The sequence below is a fragment of the Odocoileus virginianus genome, chromosome 17 (assembly GCF_023699985.2).
Source record: "Odocoileus virginianus isolate 20LAN1187 ecotype Illinois chromosome 17, Ovbor_1.2, whole genome shotgun sequence".
Taxonomy (NCBI): domain Eukaryota; kingdom Metazoa; phylum Chordata; class Mammalia; order Artiodactyla; family Cervidae; genus Odocoileus; species Odocoileus virginianus.
In genome coordinates this window covers 19,742,320-19,768,874 of record NC_069690.1, presented here as the reverse complement: position 1 = coordinate 19,768,874, position 26,555 = coordinate 19,742,320, and the positions used below count along the sequence as shown (strand labels likewise).

The following is a 26,555-nucleotide window of genomic DNA, read 5'->3' as shown; positions in this document are numbered from 1 at the left end:
AAAGCAGATTTAACACAAACTGAATGGACTTTATTTGTGATTCAAACCGGAACAGATGAGGCAGTGTGAGTATAAATGAAGCTCATAGAGCCAGACCTTCACATAAGCTGGGAGCTCCCTTGGCCAAGTCCACAGTAACTGAAAAGACGATTGCAGAATTGAGAGCAGATCAAGGGCTTCCTCTGTCTCATGGTACTTTCTTCTGCATGTTTCTCGAACTAGTTAGAATTTTATCTGGCTTCATTAAAAATGTCCAAGTACTTTTTTGTAATCAAAAGGCAATATCATAAATGAGTGTCTGCTAACATTTTAAAGAAAAAAACAACCAAACGTCTATAAAATCAAACAAGTCTAAAACTTCACTACGAACAGTGAAATATATGAAAACAAAATGTAGGGAGGGAATCTTAATGGTTTGGGTGTGTTGCCTCAGTTAGTCTCTGTGAAGGACGGTTTCCTGGTAGGAAGCACCCACTTTGTTCATGGCAGTGCTTTTCACCACAAACAAACCTGAACTTCTACATGCCCCGCTCGCAGAAGAAGCCCCTTTGGAGGGGTAGGGCTCCCTGACTTTGGTGAACCTTTTGAGAAGCCAGCTAGATCTTTGGCCCAGTAGTAGTTAGAATGGGGATTTCCCGCTACTCTTTGCCCAGAAGGGCTTCCCAGGTGGCTCAAGTGGTAAAGGACCCACCTGCCATTTCAGGAGAGGCAGAAGACGCAGGTTCAATCTGTGGGTCGGGAGGATCCTTTGGAGGAGGAAATGAGAACTCATTCCAGTATTCTTGCCTAGGAAACCCCATGGACAGAGGAGCCTGGCAGGCTACAGTCCATGGGGTTGCAAGAGTCAGACATAACTTAGCAACTGATCATTTGCCCAGAAACATTTTTCTCCTCTGGAAGTTCTCCATCCTGAAAATTCTTTCCTCAGGTTATTTGTCTTCATAGAACAAAAGGAAAACTTAGTTTTTAAAAAGCCTGAGCTGCTTACCTCAATTGTAGCTAGTAATTGTAGTCATTCTTCATTGTTTATACCTAACACTTTGTCTCCCCACTCTCGTTCTTTTCTTTTTTTAACAGCTTTATTGAGACATAAATACTGTATTACTCACCCAATTTACCCATTTAAAGTGTATATTCAGTGATTTTTTTTCAGTATATTCACAGAGTTGCACAGCCATCACCACAAATCTAATTTTAGGACATTTTCGTCACCCCAAAAAATAACCCAGTACCCATTAGCAGTCCCTCCCTATATCCCCCACCCTCCCTTCTATCCCTGAACAATCACTAATCTACATCCTGTCTCTATAGATTTGTCTATTATGGGTGTTCCGTATAAGGGGAACCATATACACAGTCTTTTGAAACAGGCACCTTTCACTTGCGACATGGCCCCTTTCAAGACTCATCCATGTTGTAGTATATATCTTTTTATGATAGAATAGTATCAGAGTGTATGGATATATACCACATTTTATTTACCCATCCATCAGTTGATAGACATTTGAGTGTTTTCCATTTGAGGACTAATATGAATAATGCTGCTGTGAACATTGTGTACACGTGTTTGTGTGGACACATGTTTTCATTTCTCTTGGATTTCTGCTATGAACCCACACTGGTTCTTGTACATGAGACTTATATTGTGTCTCTGGGTTTGAAGTATAATAGAATGAACCTGGGCAAACATAATGACTCTTCTTTTTAATTTTGAAAGTTGAAAGTTTCTTCAATAGAAGAAGTAAAGAAGCCAGCAGTAAAATGGGGGGAAAAGGCAAAAAAAACTATTCTTTAAGAGAACAAAAGAGGGGAATTCCCTGGTGGTCTAGTGGTAAAGATTCTGCGTTTTCACTGCTGAGGGTCTGGGTTCCATCCCTAGTCAGGGAGCCTACGATCCCACAAGTACCACAGGATGGACAACGTCTGTTTGCCAGCCTACTTTTTTTTATTCCTATCTCTCTCCACTTCTTGCACATATCAGTATTTCATCTCATAATTAACAGCTATGAAGTTACCTAGAGGAAAAGTATGTATGGAGATTCCAAGACCAGTGTGAGAACAGGTTACACTGGCATCTGTGATTATGCAGCTGTGTTAGTTACTTTAGACTCTCAAAAAAGGGTTGGGCAGGAATGAAGTTTTTTTGTTCTCTCGTTGTCATCATTTATGACAGCACATTATCTAATTACCTCTTACTAGCCAAAGCTTCCCTGGTGGTTCAGACAGTAAAGAATCTGCCTGTAATGCAGGAGACCCGAGTTCAATCCCTGGGTCGGGAAGATCACCTGGAGAAGGGAATGGCTTCCCACTCCAGTATTCTTGCCTGGAGAATTCCATGGACAGAGGAGCCTGGTACAGGCTGCAGTCCATTGGGTTGCAAAGAGTCGGACACGACTGAGCAACTAACACACAGCCAAAGCTTTGAGATTTCCTAGTACAGTAGGGAATATGAGGAAATCTATAATAGTTTGATACAAAGAAATTTCAACTTAGTTTTATAGAATGTATAAAAACTAAGGAGGATTGAAATAATGATTGGCCGTTTTAAAGCACCTAATGGTATGTTCACTAGAATTTATATCCCTTGAGATTTACTGTATTTATACACACACACATGAATTTTTCCCTTTTTTGGCCATACCATGTGGCTTGCAAGATCTTAGTTCCTGACCAAGTATTGAACCCACGCACTCAGCAGTGAACACACAGAATCCTAACCACTGGACCACCAGGGAATTCCCAAGATTTGATGTATTCAGTAAGTGCATGCTCAGTTGCTCAGTCATGTCCGACTCTTATGGGCTATAGCCCTCCAGGCTCCTCTGCCCATAGAACTTTTCAGGCAAGAATACTGGAGTGAGTTGTCACTTTCTCCTCCAGGGGATCTTCCCAGCCTAAAGACTGAACCTGCATCTCCTACATTGGCAGGCGGAATCTTTACCTTTGCCCCATCTGGGAAACCTATTTAATAAGTACTGTCTTTTTAATATCAGCTACTAATCTGAAAATCATTTTTAACTGTTGACATTATTCCGGGGGGAATCTAAAAATCTTTTTAATTATGATTTTTGCAGCTGAATATTACAGTTACAAAAATAGGAATGGCAAAATGGTTAGCTTTTTTTAAGTTAGGAATGATTCTAACACTACATACCATACACCTCAATTTCAAGATTTCCTCATTTCCACCTTCTGTGGCCCTGAAAACACAGCCAGTGCTTTCTCTGCCCATCAGTCTCATCAACATCAGTCATAGTACAAAACTGTGATTGGTCTCAAGTGCAGCTAGGACAAACACAAAGCAAATTTTAATGTAGTATAAACTTAAAAGTGAATGTATGGAGATGCAGTCCACCATTCATATAAAGACACTCAGTTTCTCTGTCTAATTAGAGCCCCTCAGTGAACCAGAACTTTCTTTTACACAAGTTATTAGGGTAGAAGGAATCCTCTCTCTTAACATTACAATGGAGAATAATTATCGTTTGTTTTGTAAATTTCACCAGGTGATCTCCAACAGCATCTCCAAGCAATGTTCATATTACTTCGCCCAGAAGACAACATCAGGCTGGTAAGTTAGTGGTATTATTATAACTTTCTTCTTCAAAAGACTAAGATAGCAAACATTCAACAGTCATTTTTATGTCCCAGCACAGTGCTGGGAACTATGTGGACTAGAAAAGAAGAATGACATCAGCAAAGAGCTTAGAATGTAATTGGGGATGTGAGCTAATCTGAAATGATGTGAAATAATTTGATCATCCAAGACTTGCTGAGCACCAGTTTGTGAGTTACTGACCATAACTCACACATTCTGAAGCAGTGATGCTCAAACTTCAGAGTACATCAGAATCACCTGCAAAGCTTGTTAAACTGCCATTTGTTGGACTCCACCTCAAGAGTTTGATTTGGGGAGAGGGAGGCAGTAATATTTACATTTTTAGCAAGTTTTCAAGTATTGCTGATGCTGCTGGTCCAGGAATCACACTTTGAGAACAACCCCTCTAAAATCCATAACAGTAACTTGCATGTATTAAAAATAGAAATTTGTGGATAGTTTCCAAAAACTGTGAGCTTTGGTAGAGCTAAAGCTGAGATCGATCACTCACTTTATCTTCTTCTCATTAATAAAATTCCAGAGTTGGGATTGCACCTCCAAATGTTAAAATAATTTCAACCACTAGAGACTTGGGAAAGCATAAGGGAGCAGTTAGGAAGGCTGAATTGGCAATTAATTTTTTTTCTTTGCTGCTAAAATATGCAGCTTCAGCTGCTTTACATTTATAAAGTATAAATTCAAAAAATGTAACTGAAGCCTTTGAATGAATTCAGAGTTCAAGTGATAAGCCATTTTACAGCAGTTGTTTTGAATTGTTGCAAACACATAGTCATTATGTTTCAGATTATTGAGTGAGTCATCTTCAAGAAAATGAGTGAATACATTGTATGACTTTGGACAAATTAGCACTTTTCTAACTGAAAGAAGTATTTGTAGACTCAAAGCAAAGTCCTTTGTTTTGAGTTAAATTTGAAATGCTGAAACTCTCATCCTGGGGATTGTGCATAAGGTTAAAAGTTTGCTAGTCAACTGAAAGTACTGCTTTTATTTTTTTAATAATTTAACAACAAATAGAGGCACTAAATCCCACATTTTGCTTTAGCATTGAAAATAGGACTAAACTAATTTTTCCTCCAGGAAAGGTCTACATTGTAAATACAGTCTTAAGCATTAGTACTTAGGAAAACTGTAGCTGATAAAATGAAGACAGTGGTTTTATAGTACTCTTACAGATTATCAAAGACCCATTTAATTAAAAAAAAAATAGACTAGGAAATTAAGAACTTTCCTAACATTTAAAGTAACTTTAGCTAATATTTTTAACTAGAACTGAGGTTCTGGCAAGGTACTACTAGAAGGTGTCCTTGAGTAATTTGCAGGAGAATTTAAGAAAATGAGTTTTTTGGTTTTGTTGTATAGTACATTGATTTTTTTCCAAAAAGAAAATGTTTTGTCTTTAATCAGACAGTACAGAAATTCATAAAGAACAAAGTAAAAAGTACTTTGTATCCTGTACCCCAAGACAATCATTTTTACTCTTTGGATGATTATCCTTCTTAGTCTTAAGTGTATGTGTAAGAGTATGTGGAAGGACTAATGCTAACGCTGAAGCTCCAATACTCTGGCCACCTGATGCGAAGAGCTGATTCACTATAAAAGACCCTGATTCTGGGAAAGACTGAGGGCAAGACGAGAAGGGGGTGACAGAGGATGAGATGGTTGGATGGCATCACTGACTCAAGGGACATGAGTTTGAGCAAACTCAGGGAGATAGTGAAGGACAGGAAAGCTTGCCATGCTGCAGTTCATGGGGTCACAGAGAGTCGATCTGGACTTGGCAACTGAACAACAACAATGTGTCTGATGCTCTGCAATCTGCTCTTACTGAACTGGGTCATTGATGAAAACAGCCAAATCTAAGTGTCAGAAAACCTTGCAGTTTACCTAAAGCATGATCTCTGTAGTGCTGACAAGCAAAAATATAAAGTAATTTAAAACTTATTTCTAGGTTGTATGTGCTTATAAAGGTGACAGTGGATCACTGAAGACTTGTCAATGGTTGAATGAGACTTGGGGAAGGGACAGTATATGTTTGAAAGGCTGATCAGTTCTAACCTGCTTTCATCACACTTGCCTGTGGGTGTCTTTCCATGTCAGTAAATAAACCTGCTTTTAATGACTACACCGATATAAGTCCCAGAGTTGTTTTTTTGTTTGTTTTTTAAGAATTGCATAGAGATTTTTAAAAATAATAAAACCCAGAGACTCCCTCAAGCTCTGTTCTTTTGAAGACAGTGTTCTTTAGTCTATTAGTGTCACATCTGAAGTCTATTTTAATTTTAGATATTAACTTTGCTTTGTTCTTTGGCTAGAAATTAATATTTACATACTTTTGAAGCCTTTCTGATGGATTGGGTGAGCTGCATGTCTGGACATTGGGACTTTATGATGTGGATTCCCTTAGGGTAAACGTGGCATGCAGGGGCATGATGTAAGTAAGACCGGGGGAAGGAGATTAAAGGTGCACGGTAAACTTCCGGAGGAGTGTTTCCTAACTTGGGAGATGCTGAGGAGGGAAGTTATTGTATCAGTTCTTGAACTGCTTGTAATCAGATTATGCATTTAAATGAGGGAAGTTCTAACATTCTTTGATAGATGAGCTTTGAGAACAGTGGGGTTCTTATCTCTCAAAAAGAGTCACGAGATGACTTCTCAGACCTAGGATTGCTGGACCTAGTTCTCCTGAAACTTGTATTAGGATTCCAAATTTAGCAATAAAGGGACTTTCTTAGAATACTTTTCTCAGTTGCTATTGCTGCCACCTTTTAAAATCTAAAATGCTATTTTATTTGGGTTATTAGAGTAAACCTCAGTAGTATCGTTTTCAATGAGAGCTTCAGTTAATCAAATGAATCCAAATCATTGTCTTATTCAGGCCATCTATTCCGTGGAAGTTCTGGAAACTGAGGAAATACTGGAATTGCGGCCAGTTCTAATATTACAGTATTATCTGCAAAATGCTATTTTTAATTATATTTCTCTTATTGGCTTGATGAATTCAGTTATTAGATATTGTTAAATTCCCCGTAACAGAGGAGTGAAATAGATCTCAAACCAGGGTGGGTATTAGGTTTTTTTTTATCCTGTGGCTCTTAAATTTTAATTTAATTCTTTAGTCTAGAATCTTGAAGCTTACAGGGAATTTTGAAGCCTCAAATTGACTTGAGGCTTTGCAAAAAAAAAAAAAAAAGAAAATTATAAAAAAATTTAATGTTATCCTTCTAATTAGGACATAGGTATTAAATTATCGCGATGGCTTCCTAACTCCCTGATTAACGCTCCATTTCTGCTTAGTAAAAATTTAGTATTAGCTGTAGGTACCATCTAGAGGTCCATGATCAAATTCCAAGACCTCTAAGTGCGATTCTTCCATCTAAGAAGCTGAAAATGGAGTGAATCTGTGATGTGCCAGTTGTTGTTGTTTAGTCACTAAGTCGTGTCCAACTCTTTTGTGACCCTGTGGACTGTAGCTCACTAGGCTTCTCTGTGAAATTTCCCAGGCAAGAATACCGGAATGAGTTCCCATTTCCTTCTCCAGGAAATCTTCCCAACCCAGGGATTGAACCCATATCTCCTGCATTGGCAGGTGGATTCTTTACCACTGAGCCACCAGGGAAGCCAATAACTCAAGCCTAAATTAGAGTGAGATGACTGGGACCTTCCCCATTAGGTTTTGGATCTTCCGTTATGGTTAGACTAGACAAGGGAGGGCCAAACATTTGAAATGCTCTTTGTATTCTAAATAGATACATAGATACACAAACACACACCTCACTTGTAAAAGAAACACAACTAATGTTTTATTTGAATATCCCAAACTTGCTAACTTGGCCTGGTAACTTACATAATAGGTAATATTTATGGAGTTTGTTTGTTTGTTTGTTTTTGTTTTTACTTGTATTGGCTTCCATTGAGCCAGTCAGTCTCTACTAATTGGTGTAGAAGTTGTAAATAAATGACCAGAAGCACAGTTCAGTTGTCCCCATGCCATTTGCATGTGAACCTTTCCAGAAATCTTCAGAGCTTTGACAGCATAAAATTCCTCTAAGATACATATTCAGAGAACTGAACAGTTAGAGCTTGCCAAAGCAGGCCCAGGTTCGAAGAGAAGTGAAGTCGCTCAGTCGTGTCCGACTCTTTGTGACCCCGTGGACTGTAGCCCGCCAGGCTCGTCCATCCATGGGATTCTCCAGGCAAGAGTACTGGAGTGGGTTGCCGTTTCCTTCTCCAGGGGATCTTCCCAACCCAGGGATCGAACCCAGGTCTCCTGCATTGCAGGCAGATGCTTTAACCCCTGAGCTACCAGGGAGGCCCAGGTTTAGATATGTAATAATATCTAGGTATGTAATAATACCTGAGATCTTATTTATTAGAAATTCTAGTTTACTTGCACCAGGTGTTTGGTTAATTTCATATTTTGTGGAGTGTTTCTGGAGTCTCAGAGTCTGTGCTGCCCCCCAGTCCTCCTCATGTGCATTTGCTGCTGGCCATTACTCTATGTATAGTGCTCACTCAGTCTGAGCCCATAGGACTACACCTTTGTCAGTCTAAATATTAATTACCTCTTCTCACAGGTGAATTTGGTTTGAAATATCCTGTTATTTCATGGAACATAAAAGTCAGCAGTACAGTTCTCTACCTACTACATGGAGTTGGAATGGTGGGAATTACATTCTTGGTGTATGAGCTCTTACTAGAAACAAGCTTTAATGTAGCTACTTTTGGGGTCTGTGCTCACAGGTAGCTTTTCCTCGGAGAGTCAGAGTAGAGGCGGAAAGACATCCAGGAGCGCCTCACCTCTGCCTTACTAAGTGGGTCATTTGATGGCTCTTTTTTTTTTTTTCTTTGCCCGTGAGACCATCACCAGAGTCTATGCCATGGACATATTCATCACCTCTGATTGTTTCCTCCAGAGACTTCCCTGGTGGTCCAGTGGTTAAGAATCTGCTTTCCGATGCAGGGGACATGGGTTCAATCCCTGGTTGGGGAACTAAGATCCCACATGCTGTGCAGTGTGGCCAAAAATAAATAAAAGTTCCCTCCAGCCCTCCCTCCTTCCGTCGCCTTCCTCCTCCTTACAATGATGATGATGGCGATAATTAGCAGAAGACCTACCCTCTTAGCAAATTTTTTTAGTAGACTTTATTTTTTAGAACAGTTGTAAGTTCACAGTAAAATTGAGCAGAAGGTGCAGAGACTTCCCACATACCCTCTATTCCTGCTTATGCATAGCCATCTCCACTATTACTGTCTCTCACAAGAGCCGAACATCTTTTACAATTGATGGACCTACACTGACACATTGTTATTATCAAAGTCTGTGGTTTACAGAAGAGTTCATCCTTGGGTGTTGTACATTTTACAGGTTTTGACAAATATATAGTGACATGTATGTAGTCCACCACTTTAGTATCATGCAGAGTTATTTCACTGCCCTAAAAATCCTTAGTGCTCCACTAACCCCTGGCAACCACTGATCTTTTTACTGACTCCATAGTTTTACCTTTTCCAGAATGTCATAGAGCTGGAACCATACAGGAGATATCTAGCCTCTTCTTGTTGGCTTCTTTCCTTTCCCTTAGTAATGTGCATGTAAGATTCCTCCATGTCTTTTCATGGCTTGACAGCTCATTTCTTTTTAATGCTGAGTAATGTTCCATTATCTGGTGTATCATAGTCTATCCATTCACCTACTAGAGAATATCTTGTTGCTTCCCACTGTTGGAATATCTTAAAGTAAAACTTGGGCATCATGTCCTCTTACTCCAGATATTTAAGAAAAAGGTATAACCAACAAGGCCATTATCATGCTGACGCTAAGCTTTTAATGTCATCCAAGACCATGTGCATATTTGAATTTTCTGAAAGCCCTTTTAAAATATCATAATTTTGACAAAAATAATATAAACTTCTGATCTCTGAAATAAGAAAATGTTATAGTGCATAACCTGTAAGAGTTCAATAGAGCATACTCCTCTGGGATATTAAACTTTGCTTTGCAGTCTTGAGAAAGAAGAATGGAACTGGAGGAATCAACCTGCTTGACTTCAGGCTCTACTACAAAGCCACAGTCATCAAGACACTATGGTACTGGCACAGGGACAGACGTATAGATCAATGGAACAAAATAGAAAGCCTAGAGATAAATCCACGTACCTACGGACACCTTATCTTCGACAAAGGAGGCAAGAATATACAATGGAAAAAAGACAACCTCTTTAACAAGTGGTGCTGGGAAAACTGGTCAACCACTTATGAAAGAATGAAACTAGAACACCTTCTAACACCATACACAAAAATAAACTCAAAATGGATTAAAGATCTAAATGTAAGACCAGAAACTACAAAACTCCTAGAGGAGAACACAGGCAAAACACTCTCCGACATAAATCACAGCAGGATCCTCTATGACCCACCTCCCAGAATATTGGAAATAAAAGCAAAAATAAACAAATGGGACCTAATTAAACTTAAAAGCTTTTGCACAACAAAGGAAACTATAAGCAAGGTGAAAAGACAGCCTTCAGAATGGGAGAAAATAATAGCAAATGAAGCAACAGACAAAGGATTAATCTCAAAAATATACAAGCAACTCCTACAGCTCAATTCCAGAAAAATAAATGACCCAATCAAAAAATGGGCCAAAGATCTAAACAGACATTTCTCCAAAGAAGACATACAGATGGCTAACAAACACATGAAAAGATGCTCAACATCACTCATTATCAGAGAAATGCAAATCAAAACCTCAATGAGGTACCATTATACTCCAGTCAGGATGGCTGCTATCCAAAAGTCTACAAGCAATAAATGCTGGAGAGGGTGTGGAGAAAAGGGAACCCACTTACACTGTTGGTGGGAATCCAGACTAGTACAGCCACTATGGAAAACAGTATGGAGATTCCTTAAAAAACTGGAAATAGAACTGCCATATGACCCAGGAATTCCACTCCTGGGCATACACACCGAGGAAACCAGATCTGAAAGAGACACGTGCACCCCAATGTTCATCGCACCACTGTTTATAACAGCCAGGACATGGAAGCAACCTAGATGCCCATCAGCAGACGAATGGATAAGAAAGCTGTGGTACATATACACTATGGAATATTACTCAGCCATTAAAAAGAATTCATTTGAATCAGTTCTAATGAGACGGATGAAATTGGAGCCCATTATACAGAGTGAAGTAAGCCAGAAAGATAAAGCCCAATACAATATACTAACGCATATATAGTTAGTATTTTTTAAATTTAAAATTTAATTTTAAAAGGAATTTTAAAAGACGGTAACGATAACCCTATATGCAAAACAGAAAAAGAGACACAGATGTACAGAACAGACTTTGGGACTCTGTGGGAGAAGGCGAGGGTGGGATGTTCTGAGAGAACAGCATCGAAACATGTATACTATCAAGGGTGAAACAGATCACTAGCCCAGGTTGGATGCATGAGACAAGTGCTCAGGGCTGGTGCACTGGGAAGACCCAGAGGGATGGGATGGGATGGGGAGGGAGGCGGGAGGGGGGATCAGGATGGGGAACACATGTAAATCCATGGCTGATTCATGTCAATGTATGGCAGAAACCACTACAATATTGTAAAGTAATTAGCCTCCAACTAATAAAAATAAATGGAAAAAATAAAAATGAATATATAAATAAATAAACTTTTCTTTGTATTATAATTGTTGGTGGGACTTGGATCTGTGAGTCACAGATCACATTCCACTCTTAGATCAATAGAACATGCCGGGGTAATTGTTACTATTATAAATTAATCTAACAGCAAATGTTTATTTAGCATTTAGTATATGCCAAGCACTGTACTTCATATGCATTATTTCATATGATTCTTATAACCCAACAGAATAGGTATTATTATATCCCTTCCAAATAACTTACTGAAAGCTTCGTAGTTAATACATGAGTTGGAATTTAAATTTAGATCTCCTGACTATGGCTCTGCTGTCTCCCTGAGTATACTTTAAAATGGTGTTGTAAAAAGGGTTGAATGATCTTAAATTGATCTTGTAAATTTCTTAATTTCCAGGCTGTGAGACTAGAAAGTACTTACCAGAATCGAACACGCTATATGGTAGTGGTTTCAACTAATGGTAGACAAGACACTGAAGAAAGCATCGTCTTAGGAATGGATTTCTCCTCTAATGACAGGTATGGCACCTCAAATGGGAGGATGGGATAACCTCTTTTTAAACAACCTACTCTAGTTACCTTTTGAGTTATCACAAGAACATCTTATGCAGTTCTACCTCTAAAAAGTTCAGCGTGTAAAACTAGAGAACATCAAAAGTATCTTAGCCACACAATCTTTAGAGACAAAATTGTTTGGTGATGTCTTTGGTTATGTGTCCCTGATTTACCACTCTTCCTTACCTTCTTCCTCTCATCTTTAGGTAGTAATGATATAAAGCAAATGGTTTAAAGTTCTGTCTCCAAGGAGGGGAAAAAAATGGCTTTTCTTTGCAATCTACTTTAAGCCATAATGACTCACTTGGTGATTCTGGGGCACACATCCTTTGTGATTTTGTACCAGTAGGTTCAGGGGGCAACGAGAGCCCACTTTAATTCCAGTCTCTTACATCCATGGCCTCACACACCTTGCTTCTGTCAGATGTCACACTTCCTTTTTTCTTCTTCTGAGTTAGAAAGGAGGGGGGGAGGATGATTTCTAAAACTCAAAACAGAACCTTTTATAATATTCACCTTTGACTTTAGCAGCACTTTACATCCTAAGATTAAAGATATCACACAGAACCTGGCTGCTTTATGCCCCGAAGGCTTGTCGCTTTCTTTTTTTATCTTCCCACTTTTTCTGGAGAAATCTTAGGAAGACTGTGGAATGTGGCTGCTAAGCAGATCTTTGCATTGTAGATAATAAGCCTCAGGAAATCCTGCCAGATGTCTCAAAGCATGGACTTCCTGGTTCAGGACTAGAATGCAATTGTGGAGTAGCTAGGGGTGTGACCCAGGCTGGGAGAATTTAGCCACAGAGAGCAAAGAAGACTGAGAGCTATTCTCATTGTCCTGATGTTGGAAGGAGGGGAAAAAAAAAATCACACTGTCACCAGAAAGATTTTCAAACTAGTGTTTACCTGAGTTTGAACATAGCAGTCAGCCTGAAAATGATTTGTGGGTTCACCAGGATCACAGGGCCAGAGTCGTTACCTTGTATACCACTTACAGCCTTTAATTGTAATGCCCTGCAATTACACAGGATTGAAAACCACATTTAGGAAGCTTTTTCTCCTGCCCGGTTTTAACCTCTCCTGTTAGCTAAGCAGCACATCTTTACAGAAGTATTCATCCTATAAGAATACCTATCTTGCCTACATTAATTAGTATTTTAAAACCTCTGACTTGGGTTTTTATCTTTCTAGATCTGTACTGTCTAGTATGATAAGCCACTAATCACATTGTAACTATTTAAATAAAATTAAATAAAACTAAAGTTTCAGTTCCTCTGCCACAACTAGCCACATTTCACGTGCTCTAGCTCTATGTGACTTGTGGCTTGCCTGTTGGACAGAACGTTTCCGTCATCACAGAAAGATCAGGTGGACAGTGCTGCTCTCCATCTTCCTTCCTTTGATTTGGTTCTCCCTGACCGCTCCTTTGGAAGTCCCACAAAACAGGAACTGGAGCTGCATGGACACAGCACTTGAGTCTTACCCGAGAGAGAAGGTGACAACTTCAGATTCTCCTGACCCAGAGTGTGAGAAGTCAGGTGTCTAATGCTCTCTCTCTTTCACCTTGTCCTGAACATCCCTAGAAATCATAAAGAATGCTTATTAATGTAAGTGCCCAGTAATTTATCCTCAGTGAACTGCATCTGTCTTTGGTAATAGTCCTGCCTGATTCATATCTGACCAACAAAAGAAAATTTTCATTTATGGAAGACAAAATGTGATAAGAAAAGCTAGAGAAACTAGTTTTAATTCTGTTTGGTAAATTTGATGTTATGAATTATTCCCCTACACCGTCTGTTTGAATGAGCTTAGATAGTAAGAAAAATGCTACCTACTTCAGAATACCATTGCTCAGGTAATCTACTATCATTTCTGTCTCAGTTGCTGTTTAAGGAATCTGTATCCTTTGTATCTGTGAATATAAAAAGTTAATGTTTCAGAACAGTATTAAAACCCAGAATGTTTATGACATGCTCATTCCAAGGATTCTCAAAATCTATTATAGCCAGTTTATTTAGCCTCTTTGTAAGATCTTTACATATTGTGTTATAGTTTAAGTGATAAATTTTTTAATAAAAAGTATAGCTTTAGTTTCCAAATTGCATTTTACATATATTTCAAGTTATAAAGGAGCTTTATGATGTTTTAATTTTTCTTCATTCCACCAATACCTTGAAATGTCTGGTACATAAAGCCACTCAATGAATATTTTTTAATGAGATGAGTGTCTTTTATTAAATGAAGTAACTATATTTTAATGGAGAAAATCTCATGTGACTCAAGATAAACTAGATAAAAATACTAGATGTGCCTAATTCGGGCCTCTCTTTCCTGTCATGTGATGAAGCTACTCCTTAATGTAAAAAAACATTCTGACCTGAATACAAGCAGAAAATGTGATGTTTGCTTCCTGCATATCATTGTCACTTGTCTAAAGTTTAACTGGTGTCTGGTCACAAGCCCATGGATCACACTCCTTTGAACCTTTGGTACCTTGTTTAGTTACTTAATTTCTCGATTTGCCACTAAGCTATTGACCCTTCATATACTTGTTGCTAGGACCTAGCTAAGCATTTCCTTAAAAAAACTTACTCTAAAAGCCCACTCAACCTTGAGAAGCCATTTTCAAAACAGGTTTTCTCTGTACCCATCTCATCTATTCAACAAAAACAGTGGTGGAGCTGTCTTCCTCCCTCCAGGGCCTGGCACAAGAGCTCTTCAGGAGTCCAGGCCCAAGGTTACGGTGTGCTTAAGCTGTTCAATCTTGATCTGAATCTCCTACTCTGGAATCACTAGTGTCGTTGTGAGTAATACAGGCTAGCAAGTGCGGTGCACATTAGACGCTGCCCAACTAGGGGACAGCCTCCCTTAGCCCTGCAGTGACTCCAGCAATGGGAGTTCCATGTTCCCTGCGTTGTTTTTAATGCATTATCATGACGCCCCCCTCCCTGCCCTGCCAAAATCACTCTCCGTTTTCCTAGAGCACCCATTACAGATTCATATTGAACATTTGTTTTACATGACAATACAGTCATATGTATTTTTCACTTTACTTTTTTTTCACTGTAGTGCTCGTTTCGGCAGCATATATACTAAAATTGGAATGATACAGAGAAGATTAGCATGATCCCTGAGCAAGGATGACACGCAAGTCCATGAAGTGTTCCATATTTTTTTTAAACATACATATATATATTTTTTCACTTTAAATATGTTAGATTTTTATGATAACCCTATGAGGTTTAGGTTTTGTTACCTGCATTTTAAGATGAAGAAACTAAGCCTGGGAGGGGTTAAATAACATGTCAAAAGGAATTGAAATACTGAAGGAGATTAGGTTCAGATCTTTTGACATAGTATAACTAACTGCTCAATAAATGGTAGTTGTTATGTTTAAGCACTGTTGCACACTTTTTTTTTTTTTTGGTGTGTTATCTAATTTAATCTTCAAAACAGCTCAATAAAGAAGGTATTTTTTATCCTAGTTTTACAGATAGGAAGCTGGAGCACAACACAGTTAATTGTATGGTTAATGTCAGAATCCAGATTGTAGAACCCCTCTGACTCCAGAGCCTGTGTTCTTAGCCATCCTTCACTGTTGCACCTCCTACGTCCAGTGTTCTTTCTCCTGTATCATACTGCTTCTCTAGATATATTGGCAGGGAAGGTGTGGGAGGCTTTGGGAGACTAGATGGAGGGGAGAATGGCTTATGGCAGCCTTCAGGAGAAAAAGTCGCAGAAGTCTTACCAAGGTGATTGTAGTTGGCCAGAGAAGTGGTGTGGTAGAGACTCAGTTGGGAGCCCATGGTTTCCATCCCAGCCTGTTCCACTAACTTAAAACTAATTTCTTTCCTGGAGTGTGTGTGATTTAAATAATATTTTAACACATGATCCTAGAGCTACCCCTTTGTTGGTTGTTGAGAGCCCTGTTCACTCTGTACTTCAGCAGTGCTGTTTCAGCGCATAGCCACCAAGCACTGTTTTATTTATTTAAACGGCAGTGTGTCTATTTTGTCTCTCTCGGCCATCAACAATTACTTTTCCCTTTTAGGCTACTGAGTATATTCTGGCATTTAATAAATCTATGTAAACCTTGGGATTAAAATTGAGCAAATCACATTCAGAGATCTGCAGTAACCAGCAGTTCTTGGTATTAGAAATAATTCTTAGAGTTGACTTGGGAGCTGTAATCTTGGGCTGAGCCCTGCCAGTAGCGCATCAGCCGTCACCTGGACTTTTCAGACAGCGGCCATTGGCAAGACAGCAATACAGGAAGCTGCGTCAGTTAGGTTTCCTTTGTTCAATATACAAGTATCTAACTAACAAGTGTGCAGTTAGTTATATAACAGATACTAATTGTAATATGTTAGAAGTTTCTCCACCTGTGTCAGAATTTAGAACTTAGGGACATCCTTTGTGGTGAAAGAGTTAAAAAAAAGAACTGCTTCCTAGGGTAACAGAAAGTAACTTATGGACTGTTTCTTGTCTTGCAGTAGCACTTGTACCATGGGCTTAGTCCTGCCTCTCTGGAGTGACACCCTAATCCATTTGGATGGTGATGGGTAAGAGCTTTCCCTTTTTATTCTCCTACAGAAAGCCAAGGGGTGGTGTTCCATCTTAGTGCCCATTCATTCAGCTGAATGGGAGGCCCATTGTACCCAACTGAACTGTCATATCAGCAGCTCAGCGAGTCCTTTTAAACTCCTGTTTTGTAAAGTAGAGTAAAAATACAACTTGCCAGAGCCTCTCACTTCTGTTCTTCTGGGCCGACTATGGTAAGAATCCAAACAAAGACAAGCTAGTCTGTTGGCTCACTCTTTAGTCTGAGCATGTGGGACTGTTGCAATGCTCTCCCAGAGGATGATATGTTCTGTTTCAAATAACCTCTCGCTGCCTCTGCCAGCTGTCAGCCTACAGTATAACCCATTTCTGTGCCAGTTCTTTCCAGTGACCCCCCCACCCCCACCTCCTGGTGTTTTTAGAATGTGTCCCCAAGAGACCAAGATGTTTGCTCCAGTTTATAATACCAGGGTCAGGTTTACTAAGAACCCGCAAGACTTCCAAGTGGAAATATACAGCAGAACAGTTTGTCCATAGCTCCAGCTGGGAAACAGTATGTAATTCCCTCACTCCAATGTGGGAGTCCATTCATGTTGCTTGGTAGATAAAATCAGACAATTTTTCGAAGCTTTTCAGTCAAGTCCTACTCCAGTTTACTTCTACACAAAGTACTTGATACCTTCTGCTGAGCCAGCAGTTGCTAGCCTAGGAAACATCCTTGAAAACTCACAACTGAAATAACCTACTCTCACTTAACAGATTTTTGTTTCATTCTGTTTTCCTTAGTGGATTCAGCGTCTCAACAGATAACAGAGTTCACATATTCAAACCTGTATCTGTGCAGGCAATGTGGTAAGAGTACTTTTGATTATCTCTACAAAAGTTTTTTTTAATATGTTATTGAAACAGTGTTTTGTGAGAAATTGTATTTGAAATGGAACAGTTCTTTATGAAAATGCCTGGTTATCTGTTTGTGTGTATAGGATTTTGTGATCTGTCTGTGTGACCATTATAGTTAAAGATGACCTAGAAGTTCAGTTTTCAAATGACCACATGTAAGGCCTTTAGCATTGGTGAACAAGTGAAACTCACAGGTATTCTTCATGGATCACGTAGCCTGTTGGAACTGAGCTTTATAGGGACACATTGACTCAGTTAGTTGGTAGCCATCTAGAGCCGCTAGAACATTCATGACTATGCATTAATTTCCTCTTTCTTCAGGTAATCAGGGATAGCACTGATGGAGTTACATTGTATATCGATGTTTCCATTTAAATTGTTGGCAGCTGTTTGTGATACTATTTATATAATGCACATAAATTCTAGAAAAAACACCGTAATTGTTAATAACCATCAGCTGATGTACTGACACTTCTGGGGTTACTTACTGTATGTGTCAGGCATTGACTCTAGTGCTCTACATAGATTACATCTAATCATCACACCAACTCCCCCAAATATCATTAACTCTTTATGTTGGGTGAGAAAACTGAAGTTTGGGAGAGGTCACCTAACTGGCCTACTAGTATCTCTTACATTTAGACAGAATACACTGTTTTTCTCTTGTTCTGGATTATCTAGAAAAATGATCCAATATAAGCAGGGAGTGATGTGATTCTTAAGATTCAGAGTCGTCGCCTGGTCGGGGATTTGAGTTTCAGCCCCCTTTCAGTTGCCTGTTCTGTCGTGGAAGTCCCCACGAGGAGCAGAATGGGCAGAATGCAAGCCAAAGGAGAAATAAAGGAGCCTGAAAAGACTCCAGGGAGATCACTTACCCCTGAATAACTGGATGGATAGACTTGAAGTGGGTGCAGTCCTAAAAGAGTCCACTGAACAATTAAATCTTATTACCTCATGCAGTAATAGAGGTAGGACAGAGTTTCAGGTCATGTGTTTAGACCAATTTTTAGTTTTAGGGCATATTTCAGTGATAAATTTCTCATAGAAAAACTTATAACCTCTTTTGACTAAGATTCAGTTAAAAGCAACTGACCTGCAATTACACACTGCTGTATTCAAAATGGATAACTGACAAGAACCTATTGTATAGCACATGAAATTCTACTCAAAGCCAGCCTGGATGGGAGAGGGACTTGGGGGAGAATGGATACATGTGTATGGCTGAGGCCCTTCAACTGCTCATCTGAAACTACCACAACATTGTTCATCAGCTGTACCCCAATACAAAATAAAACATTTAAAGTTTGAAGGAAAACGCATGTGACCTGTACCAAATAAAACCCAACAGCCTAAGTCCCATAAATGCAATGTTCTCAGCTATATTTGGGGCAGGAATACAAAGCAGTCTTAATTCTTTAGGATTCAAGTAATCCAAGCTTTGATGTTTTAAAGTAGACTGACTAGTCCTAGCTCTGTTAGCTTATTGCAGAATAAACTTCTTTTGGTGTACCACATGGGGATTAGTGAACTGAAAGTCACAGGAAAACAAAAAACCCTAGTAGATGATGTGTGAATCAAAGCAACGTTTAGATCAGGTGTTTCCTTCACCGGAAGGTGGTTACTACAGCCTCTCTCTCCTGTACACAGCTGAAATACAAGGTGGCTGTGCCTAGAATGTGTTTTAGGGTACTTGCACCAAATACTTATAGCATATGCTTTTGAAGCATGTGTTTCCTGGATGAAGAAAACATGCGTTGAATATCCTGTATGTTGCACTAAGCTAGCTTTTACTTTAGCGTATGTGTTCATGCTCGGTCGTGTCCTACTCTTTTTGTGGCCCCGTGGGCTGTAGCCTGCCAGGCTCTTCTGTCCATGGGATTTCCCAGGCAAGAATGCTGGAGTGGGTTGCCCTTTCCTCCTGCAGGGGATCTTCCCAACCTGCACGTCTCCTACATTGCAGGTGGATTCTTTACCTGCTGAGCCACGGGTGACTAGAGACTTGAATCTGTGTAATGAAACTGAAGTTTGCTGAGAATTCTGAGAATTTGGCTTAGTTTGAGTAAAAGGAAACATTTTAAAAGATTCTGCAATTTTGTTCTTTTGGGAAAATCTAATTCCCTAGTAGAAATGGACTGGCATGTTTTTCCAATCAAATTGGTCATAATTTTATTTTTTAATGTACATTATATGAGGTTGACAAGGATTCTAGAAACAGCACTGTCATAGCCTCGCTGATGGGAAAATAAACTGGAGTGACCTTTCTGGAGAATGATTTGCCAGTACACCTTACCATTTTGTATACCCTTTGACATAGTGATTCTGCTTCCAAGAATTTATCCTGAGGTAATAATCAAGGGTGTGTGCAGATTTTTAACTGTAAGAATCTTTATCAGTTGTTCTAATAGTATCAAAAAATGGAAAGCAATTTAAATGTCTAAAAAACTAGGAATCAGTTAAATTCCAGTACATCCATGTTTCTAAATATGCAGCCATTGAAAATTATCTAGTTGAACATTTATTGACATGGAAAAATGTTGACGACAAAGTGTAAAGTAAAAGAACAAATTAAATAAGGTATGCGGAATATGATCATGTCTTTATTTTAAATCTCTGCAGAGACAAACAGACTGGAAAGATCTATACTAAAAGCTTAGCAGTGGTTGTTTCTGAGTGGTCAGATTACAGGATATTCCTGCCTTTTACCTGAGATCGCTAAATTTTCTAAAATGAGCATGATCATATTTGTTATGAAAGAAGAAACAGTAAAAAGGCATTTTTAAGCAAAAGATATAAATAGATTGGCCACAGAGTTCTCTCATAATGTCCTTTTCCCTTAGGAAAGATATTAATTTATAGCTAATAAGTCATTTCATTCAACAAATTTTAACTTTGAACTAGAAGGCATTCTTTTTTTTTTTTTAAAGAAGGCATCCTTTTAGGCTCTTGAGATACATCAGTAAACAAAAACATAGAAAGATGCCTGCTTTGGAGTAACTAACTTCCTAGCATTTCTGGCTCAAGTTTTTCCCAAGTATATAACCAAAACAATATTTTTCAGTTTTTTTTTACCTTTCTTGAGTTCCTAGGTTTGGAGTCAGAGATCTAATTAGTCACAGAATAACCAGAGCTGTTCTTAGAAAGTAGCTCAAGGGTATGAATAAATGGCTTAAAGTGACTAAGGGGAACTAAGGCAGCAAGAATGACAAATGTCATTAGAGCAGTACATCCATAAAAGGACTTGTCCTCAAGGCTTAGGGACATCTGTCTATGTGATCTTTGTGGAACCTCTAAGAATCATAGGGAATATATGCTCTACGTGACCCTGTGCCAAGAGAAGCAAACCTTTGTGTGGTAAATGAAGTAGATCTTCATTCTCTGGTGATACAGGCCATAGCGTGGTTCCAGCCGTAGCTGTATACAACCATAACTGGATCTAACCGGGCCTCCTTGGTGGCTCAGCAGTAAAGAATCCACCTGCCGATGCAGGAGACACAGGAGATGTGGCTTCAGTCCCTAGGTTGGACAGATCCCCTGGCGAAGGAAATGGCAACCCACTCCAGTATTCTTGCTTGGAAAATCCCATGAACAGAGTAGCCTGGTGGGCTTCAGTCCATGGGGGTCACAAAAGAGCTGGACATGACTTACCAACTAAACAACAGCAACAAATGTCTAACTAAATATACTGTGAGCTCATGGTGAGCTCCGCAGGTACTTGGACCTATTTTCCACTGGTAGGTTGTCAGTTCTTGTACTCCCCCCGCAACCCCCCACCTTTATAATGCGTCATATTTTTCAGCAAGAAATGTCTAGTTGATTGCTATGAATAGATAATATGGTATTATTATAATCAGGATCAGAGAATCTTGATTTCCAAGCAGTAGATTCTCCAGAGGCCCAATTCTGTAAGATTTTAAAATTGGAAGAGTTTGGGGTATACATGGATTACTGGCCTTTAGGTATCCCCACAGGTCTCCAGTCTCACTTCCCAGCCTATCTTTCAGGTCTGCACTGCAGAGTTTACACAAGGCTTGTGAAGTGGCCAGAATGCATAACTACTACCCCGGCAGCCTCTTTCTCACCTGGGTGAGTTACTATGAGAGCCATATCAACTCAGACCAGTCCTCAGTCAACGAATGGAATGCTATGCAGGATGTGCAGTCCCACCGACCTGACTCTCCTGCTCTCTTCACAGACATGTAAGTCATCTTGCTGGGGATCCCAGACATCCCCTCTGTTAGGTTCTCAGGGGTCTGGAAGCAGCATGTTCCTCCCTAGTCTCTCCTCTTAGGGAATTAACCTTACCAGTGACGCTAGTCATTGTTGACCCTGCACATCTGCCCTTTTCTTTCTGTTCTTTCTGTTATATGCGAAAACCTGAAGAGTCTCACACCTGGGCACAGCGGAGTCTCCACAGTTAAGGACTGCAGTACCATAAAATCCCATTAATTCCAATTCCACTAATCAGAAATTGACTTTAAAGGAGTTCAGCTGAGCTCTTGTCTTTGCATTATCTGTAAAAGAAGCATTTGCTAAACAAGTTAATGACGTTGAAAGCTTTAGCGCGGATGTTTCTAAACACTTCAGAAAACAAGATGTTTCCAGTCAATTTAAAAGAATACTGACATTATTATGCTGAATTTTTAACTGATTTCTGTTAAGATTTTTAAAAATACATTTTATAATTCATGTCTTACTCAGCCCACATTTGACTTATCAGGTCTGTAGATACTTTATTAAATCTCCCTGCTGTGCTGTGAACTGGATAAAGACCTAAGTTGAAGCTGATGTTTATTTCCTTTTAGTTAGGTCTATGTGTTGAAACTTATGTGACTATTTTGGAAATTTTTTCATACCTAGTTCCTGCTTTCGAAATTAATCAGGATGTTTGTTTTGCTCTGAATTGATCTTTCTTCACCTACAAGGTATTTTCTACATCTGGGAAAGAAGAGTAGCAACTTACTAAAAGGATCTTACACCCCTTTGCCTTCAGATTCCTGAAGTGACACCTGAACAGTTCATGATTTTTTAAAGGCTTAATTTAGATAAGAAATGCTTTTTTACTGGAAAAAAGTGAAGTTTCCAAGAATCGTGTGCAGGGAATAGTCATTTAAAAAGTAGAAACTTTTCTGTGTAGGGTATGATTGGTACGAGGGTCAGTTAGTACTAGTAGCTCTAGTCCCTTAAAGATTCCACAGTAACTAAAAAGACAAGCATAGTATGGCCTTCAGAATTGGGGGCAGTGTTTTCTTGTTGTTTTGGTTTTGGTTTTTTATTTTCCTTTGTTGTTGTTTTGAACACAGCACACAGCATGCGGGATCTTAGTTCCCTGGGGTGGAAGCTCAGAGTTAACCATTGATCGCCAGCCAAGTCCACAGGAGCAGTGTTACTGATTTACTCTTTACGACTGGTTGATGAGTGTCAGAGGAATAGATATCTCATCTGGTTTGTAAACAGACATTTTGAATCAGAGAGAGAAAACCTTTCTTTTCCTTTTTTCTGATTTCATTAGAGAAAATTTGAAAATTAGAGCCCCAAAAAAGAAAATGAAATTGCCCATAATCTCGCTCTATCCCTGAGCAAAAATAAATAAATAAATACGTAAAATATAGTCCCTGGCACATGGTAAAGGCTCATTAAATGTTAATTCTTAGTATGTACAATATAACCGCAGTTTTAAGATATATTTAGTAAACAAGTGTCTGTCTATAGTAAAAGAGACTGAGAGCTGTAGGTCAGAGTACTAATAATGATAGGATTTTCAGTGATTTTTATCTTCTTTCTGTATGTATGTATTTTCCAAATTTTTCTTTAGTGAAATTGAGGGAGAAAGTATGTTTGTGATGTAATGCCTTTTCCATTCCCTCTTCTTTCCTAAGTTGACTAGAAGAGCCTTAAAAAGAATGCTGAGGATACAGAGAATGTATGCCAAAATGGACTTAAGTGCTCCACTGTGAATAAAGTTTATATTATGAAATCCAAGGAAGATTGAAAAGGGAACATAGGTATATGGTGCCTCCAGTGTAGGTCAAATGTTATACTAGGCACTTCATAGTATCTCATTTAATTCTCATAAAAACCTCATGAGACAGAGAGTATTACTGTTCTTATTTTATAGAAAAGGAAACCAGGCTCAGTGAAAGAAAGAAATTTGTTCAAGGTCATATAAATAGTAAGTAGCAGGGCTGGGGTTAAAACCAGGTGTGGACTTCCCCTGGTGGTCTAGTGGTTAAGAATCTGCCTGCCAATGCAGGGAACACAGATTTAATCCCACATACTATGCAGCAGCTAAACCCACGAGCCACAACTACGGAGCCTGTGCTCTGCAACAAGAGAAGCCACTGCAATGAGACGCCCTCGCACCACAACTAGAAAGTAGCCCTGGCTTGCCACAACTGGAAAAAGCCCACGTGCAGCAAAAATAACTAAACCCAAAATTTAAGAACACAAAACAAGCAAAAAAAAATGGAAAAAAAAACAAAACACCCAGGTGTATTTGCTCCCAAACACTCTGCCCCAATAAGTGTGAAGGATTGGGAGAAAGGCTGCTAAACTAGGGAATCAAACCCATTGCACTCAGGTGCTAAAATTTGTTTTTTTTTAAACCAATGTTTATTTTTAATAGATGACTGAAATGTGTAACTTTCTGCCGTTAGCTATGTCTGGGAAAAGTGGTGGGGAGCGTGGTTAAACATTTTATTCCTGGTCAAGACTGGGGTGCTTGAGCTGATTGACAGGGGAATGGCATAGGTGTTAGCTATGCTCTGCAGGGTTCATGAGAAACTTATGAGTCCAAGTGGTGGGAAACCCCAAGGTTGTGGGCTCAGAGCATCCATCTTTGGAGATTATACTGAAGCTATTTTTGCAGCCAGTGATAAGGCCGTAGGCAGCAAAGGCAGGCAGGATGCCTGAAGGCTTAGTCCATTTCCATCTCCAAATAAGGAAGTACAGAACAGATACCTTCTTGAGTAGGTAGGAGGGAAGGCGGAGACAGAAAGAGCGCTCTGTAAGCCCCACTCAGATGCTGCATCTTAGAGAATAATGCTTTTAGAGAGAAGCATCCAGTTATGTTGAACCAGTATCTTTCTAGTAATTGGAGAATCAGCCTCCTAGTTTGATTTCATAATAAAGTGCCAAGGGAAATTTTTATTTTTAAGAGAGCCAGAAGACTAATGTAAGCAGCATGATCCTGCAGGTAGAGAGTTAAGCTGGGCAAAGAGTTCTGGTTCTCTTGCCATTTTAAGTGACAGTTGGCATATCATTTAACCTCTCAGCTGTCTATTTCCTTTATCTGTAAATGGGAATAATAATTTCACAGAAATACTGCAAGAGCTTTTGCAAAAAAGGAAAATATTTTGGATAGGGTACTCTAGGTAGTTAATCCTTGAAATGCATTTTGGAAGAGAATTTGCTTCATTGAAGAAGGCAGAAATCACTCTTCTCTCTTTCCCACTCATAGCAACAATTGATCAGCACTGGGTGGCATTTTTAAGCTACAAAAGACACAGTTCCATAGTAGGTCATACCCCGCTTGGTTTTCTAGCTCAACAAGCGGTGCTGAGGGTTACTTGATGGAAATGGTCCTCCATTAAAGTACTGCACTCAGTGTAGCCTATTTGTCTTTACTCCTTCTTGGATCTTTATACGTGAATGTATTTATGGGCTTTTAGACATCTACAGTCTCTTCAAGTAATAATTTCTCCCTGTTACATTCTATACATTCTGAAAAGAAACTTTTTCCTTTTTTCCCTGCCTCCAGAATATAAACTTAAGAGTAACAAAAGGAAAGGCCTGACAATTTAGAAACATAATCAAATGACATATTCATTAACTTGGTCAGTATCCTACCTAAGAAAAGTCACCATTTCTCTCTTCTCAGACCAACTGAACGTGAGCGGACAGAGAGGCTAATTAAAACCAGATTAAGGGAGATTATGATGCAGAAGGATTTGGAGAATATCACATCAAAAGAGGTAAGAGACTTTGAGTCCTCATTGTTCAAGGCTCGAGGTAGATTAATAATAGGAGAGGGGCTGGAAATGGTGAGCAATTGAAAGTCCAGAGGGACCATTCAGAGGTTAGTACAATTATGTCATCTCTGTTTCAGATACGAACTGAACTGGAAATGCAAATGGTGTGCAACTTGCGAGAATTCAAGGAATTTATAGATAATGAAATGATAGTGATCCTTGGTCAGATGGATAGCCCTACACAGATATTTGAGCATGTGTTCTTGGTAAGTTTTAGGGCCAGTTTAAAGGGGTGTGCCAAAACTCGTCTCTACCAACCCATGGGGGGCAATCATCAAATTTTATTATACTCAAATAAATTGTAGCTTATGTTAAAAACAAAGGTAATAAATACCCAAACCTCATCACTTCCTAATTATTTGACTACATTTTACTGTTATCTGTGCTCTAAAGGTTATTTATGTCTGTTGTGTGGTGGAAAGGTTATATAATGGTATGCTTGTGCTCATTTCTTCCCAGTTACTCAATGACAGCAGTTGACTATGGTGGGGAAATTTACACCAAGGAAGTTGGCAGATGCTACAGATCAAGCCTTTTCTCCCCATGGGTGGTTAAAGATCTCATGCTGTTGGAAGTAATAGTCACAAAGCAGACCAGTCCAGTGTATACAAATAGAATGATCCTTGGACGTCACTCTTCCACATCTGCCAAATGGGTCTAAGGTCTGATACATCTGAACAGAGCAGAAAACTACCTCTAACAGACTATTGGACTTTCAAAATATTTGAAACCTTGAAGCTATATTTTTAGTCCCTCAGTTACTTTTTGATCACCAAATCTTCAGTGACTTAAAATTGTTCTTGATGGTGCTGGACATTCAGTGACTTGTAATTAGCCCAAGGAGAGCTCTCTGACAGATGGATTAGGAAAGATTCTAAAATCCCAAGACCGATTTATCTCCCAGATGTTAATGAGTTCTTGTTTTCATCTGTACATGGTAGTGGGACCAAGGATACACAAGGATAATTAAAGTCAGTGGAGGACACCAAAACCTCACTTTTATTTCCAGTTCTCACATCCTTTGACTAAAAATGCTAACAAGGAACTAAATCGATTGGTTTGAATTTCACTTCCTTTCTCTGATAAGGACATTTGTGAGCTGTGAAATGATTAGAAGCTGGGAAACAGGGAAGAGGAATAAATGCACAGGAACTGACTAAACTGGATCATCTCACCCTGAATATGAATTTATTTCATCCAGCAGTTAGACTTCATGCCATTGAAGCCTTGTGCCCTGAATT

At 39.1% G+C, this 26,555-nt stretch overlaps 1 protein-coding gene and 2 non-coding genes across 6 annotated transcripts in view; all 3 read left to right on the top strand.

The window, feature by feature from the left end:
- Positions 1-26,555, top strand: part of SSH2 (slingshot protein phosphatase 2) — a 228,689-nt gene that overhangs the window by 169,453 nt on the left and 32,681 nt on the right. For 3 of the 4 annotated variants that reach the window (XM_020911787.2, XM_020911790.2, XM_020911789.2), the window contains 7 exons: positions 3,507-3,571; positions 11,671-11,792; positions 16,321-16,389; positions 17,174-17,239; positions 21,289-21,483; positions 25,164-25,257; positions 25,392-25,520. In XM_020911787.2, coding sequence (XP_020767446.2) covers positions 3,507-3,571; positions 11,671-11,792; positions 16,321-16,389; positions 17,174-17,239; positions 21,289-21,483; positions 25,164-25,257; positions 25,392-25,520 — 740 coding nt within the window. The remainder of the gene's footprint in view (positions 1-3,506; positions 3,572-11,670; positions 11,793-16,320; positions 16,390-17,173; positions 17,240-21,288; positions 21,484-25,163; positions 25,258-25,391; positions 25,521-26,555) is intronic. The other variant, XM_020911788.2, reaches the window with a different exon arrangement.
- Positions 5,452-5,531, top strand: LOC139039304 (small nucleolar RNA U2-19). The gene has a single exon (XR_011492622.1). It is a non-coding gene; the product is annotated as a small nucleolar RNA U2-19 (small nucleolar RNA).
- On the top strand, positions 14,896-15,002 carry LOC139039245 (U6 spliceosomal RNA). Its single transcript, XR_011492567.1, has one exon. It is a non-coding gene; the product is annotated as a U6 spliceosomal RNA (small nuclear RNA).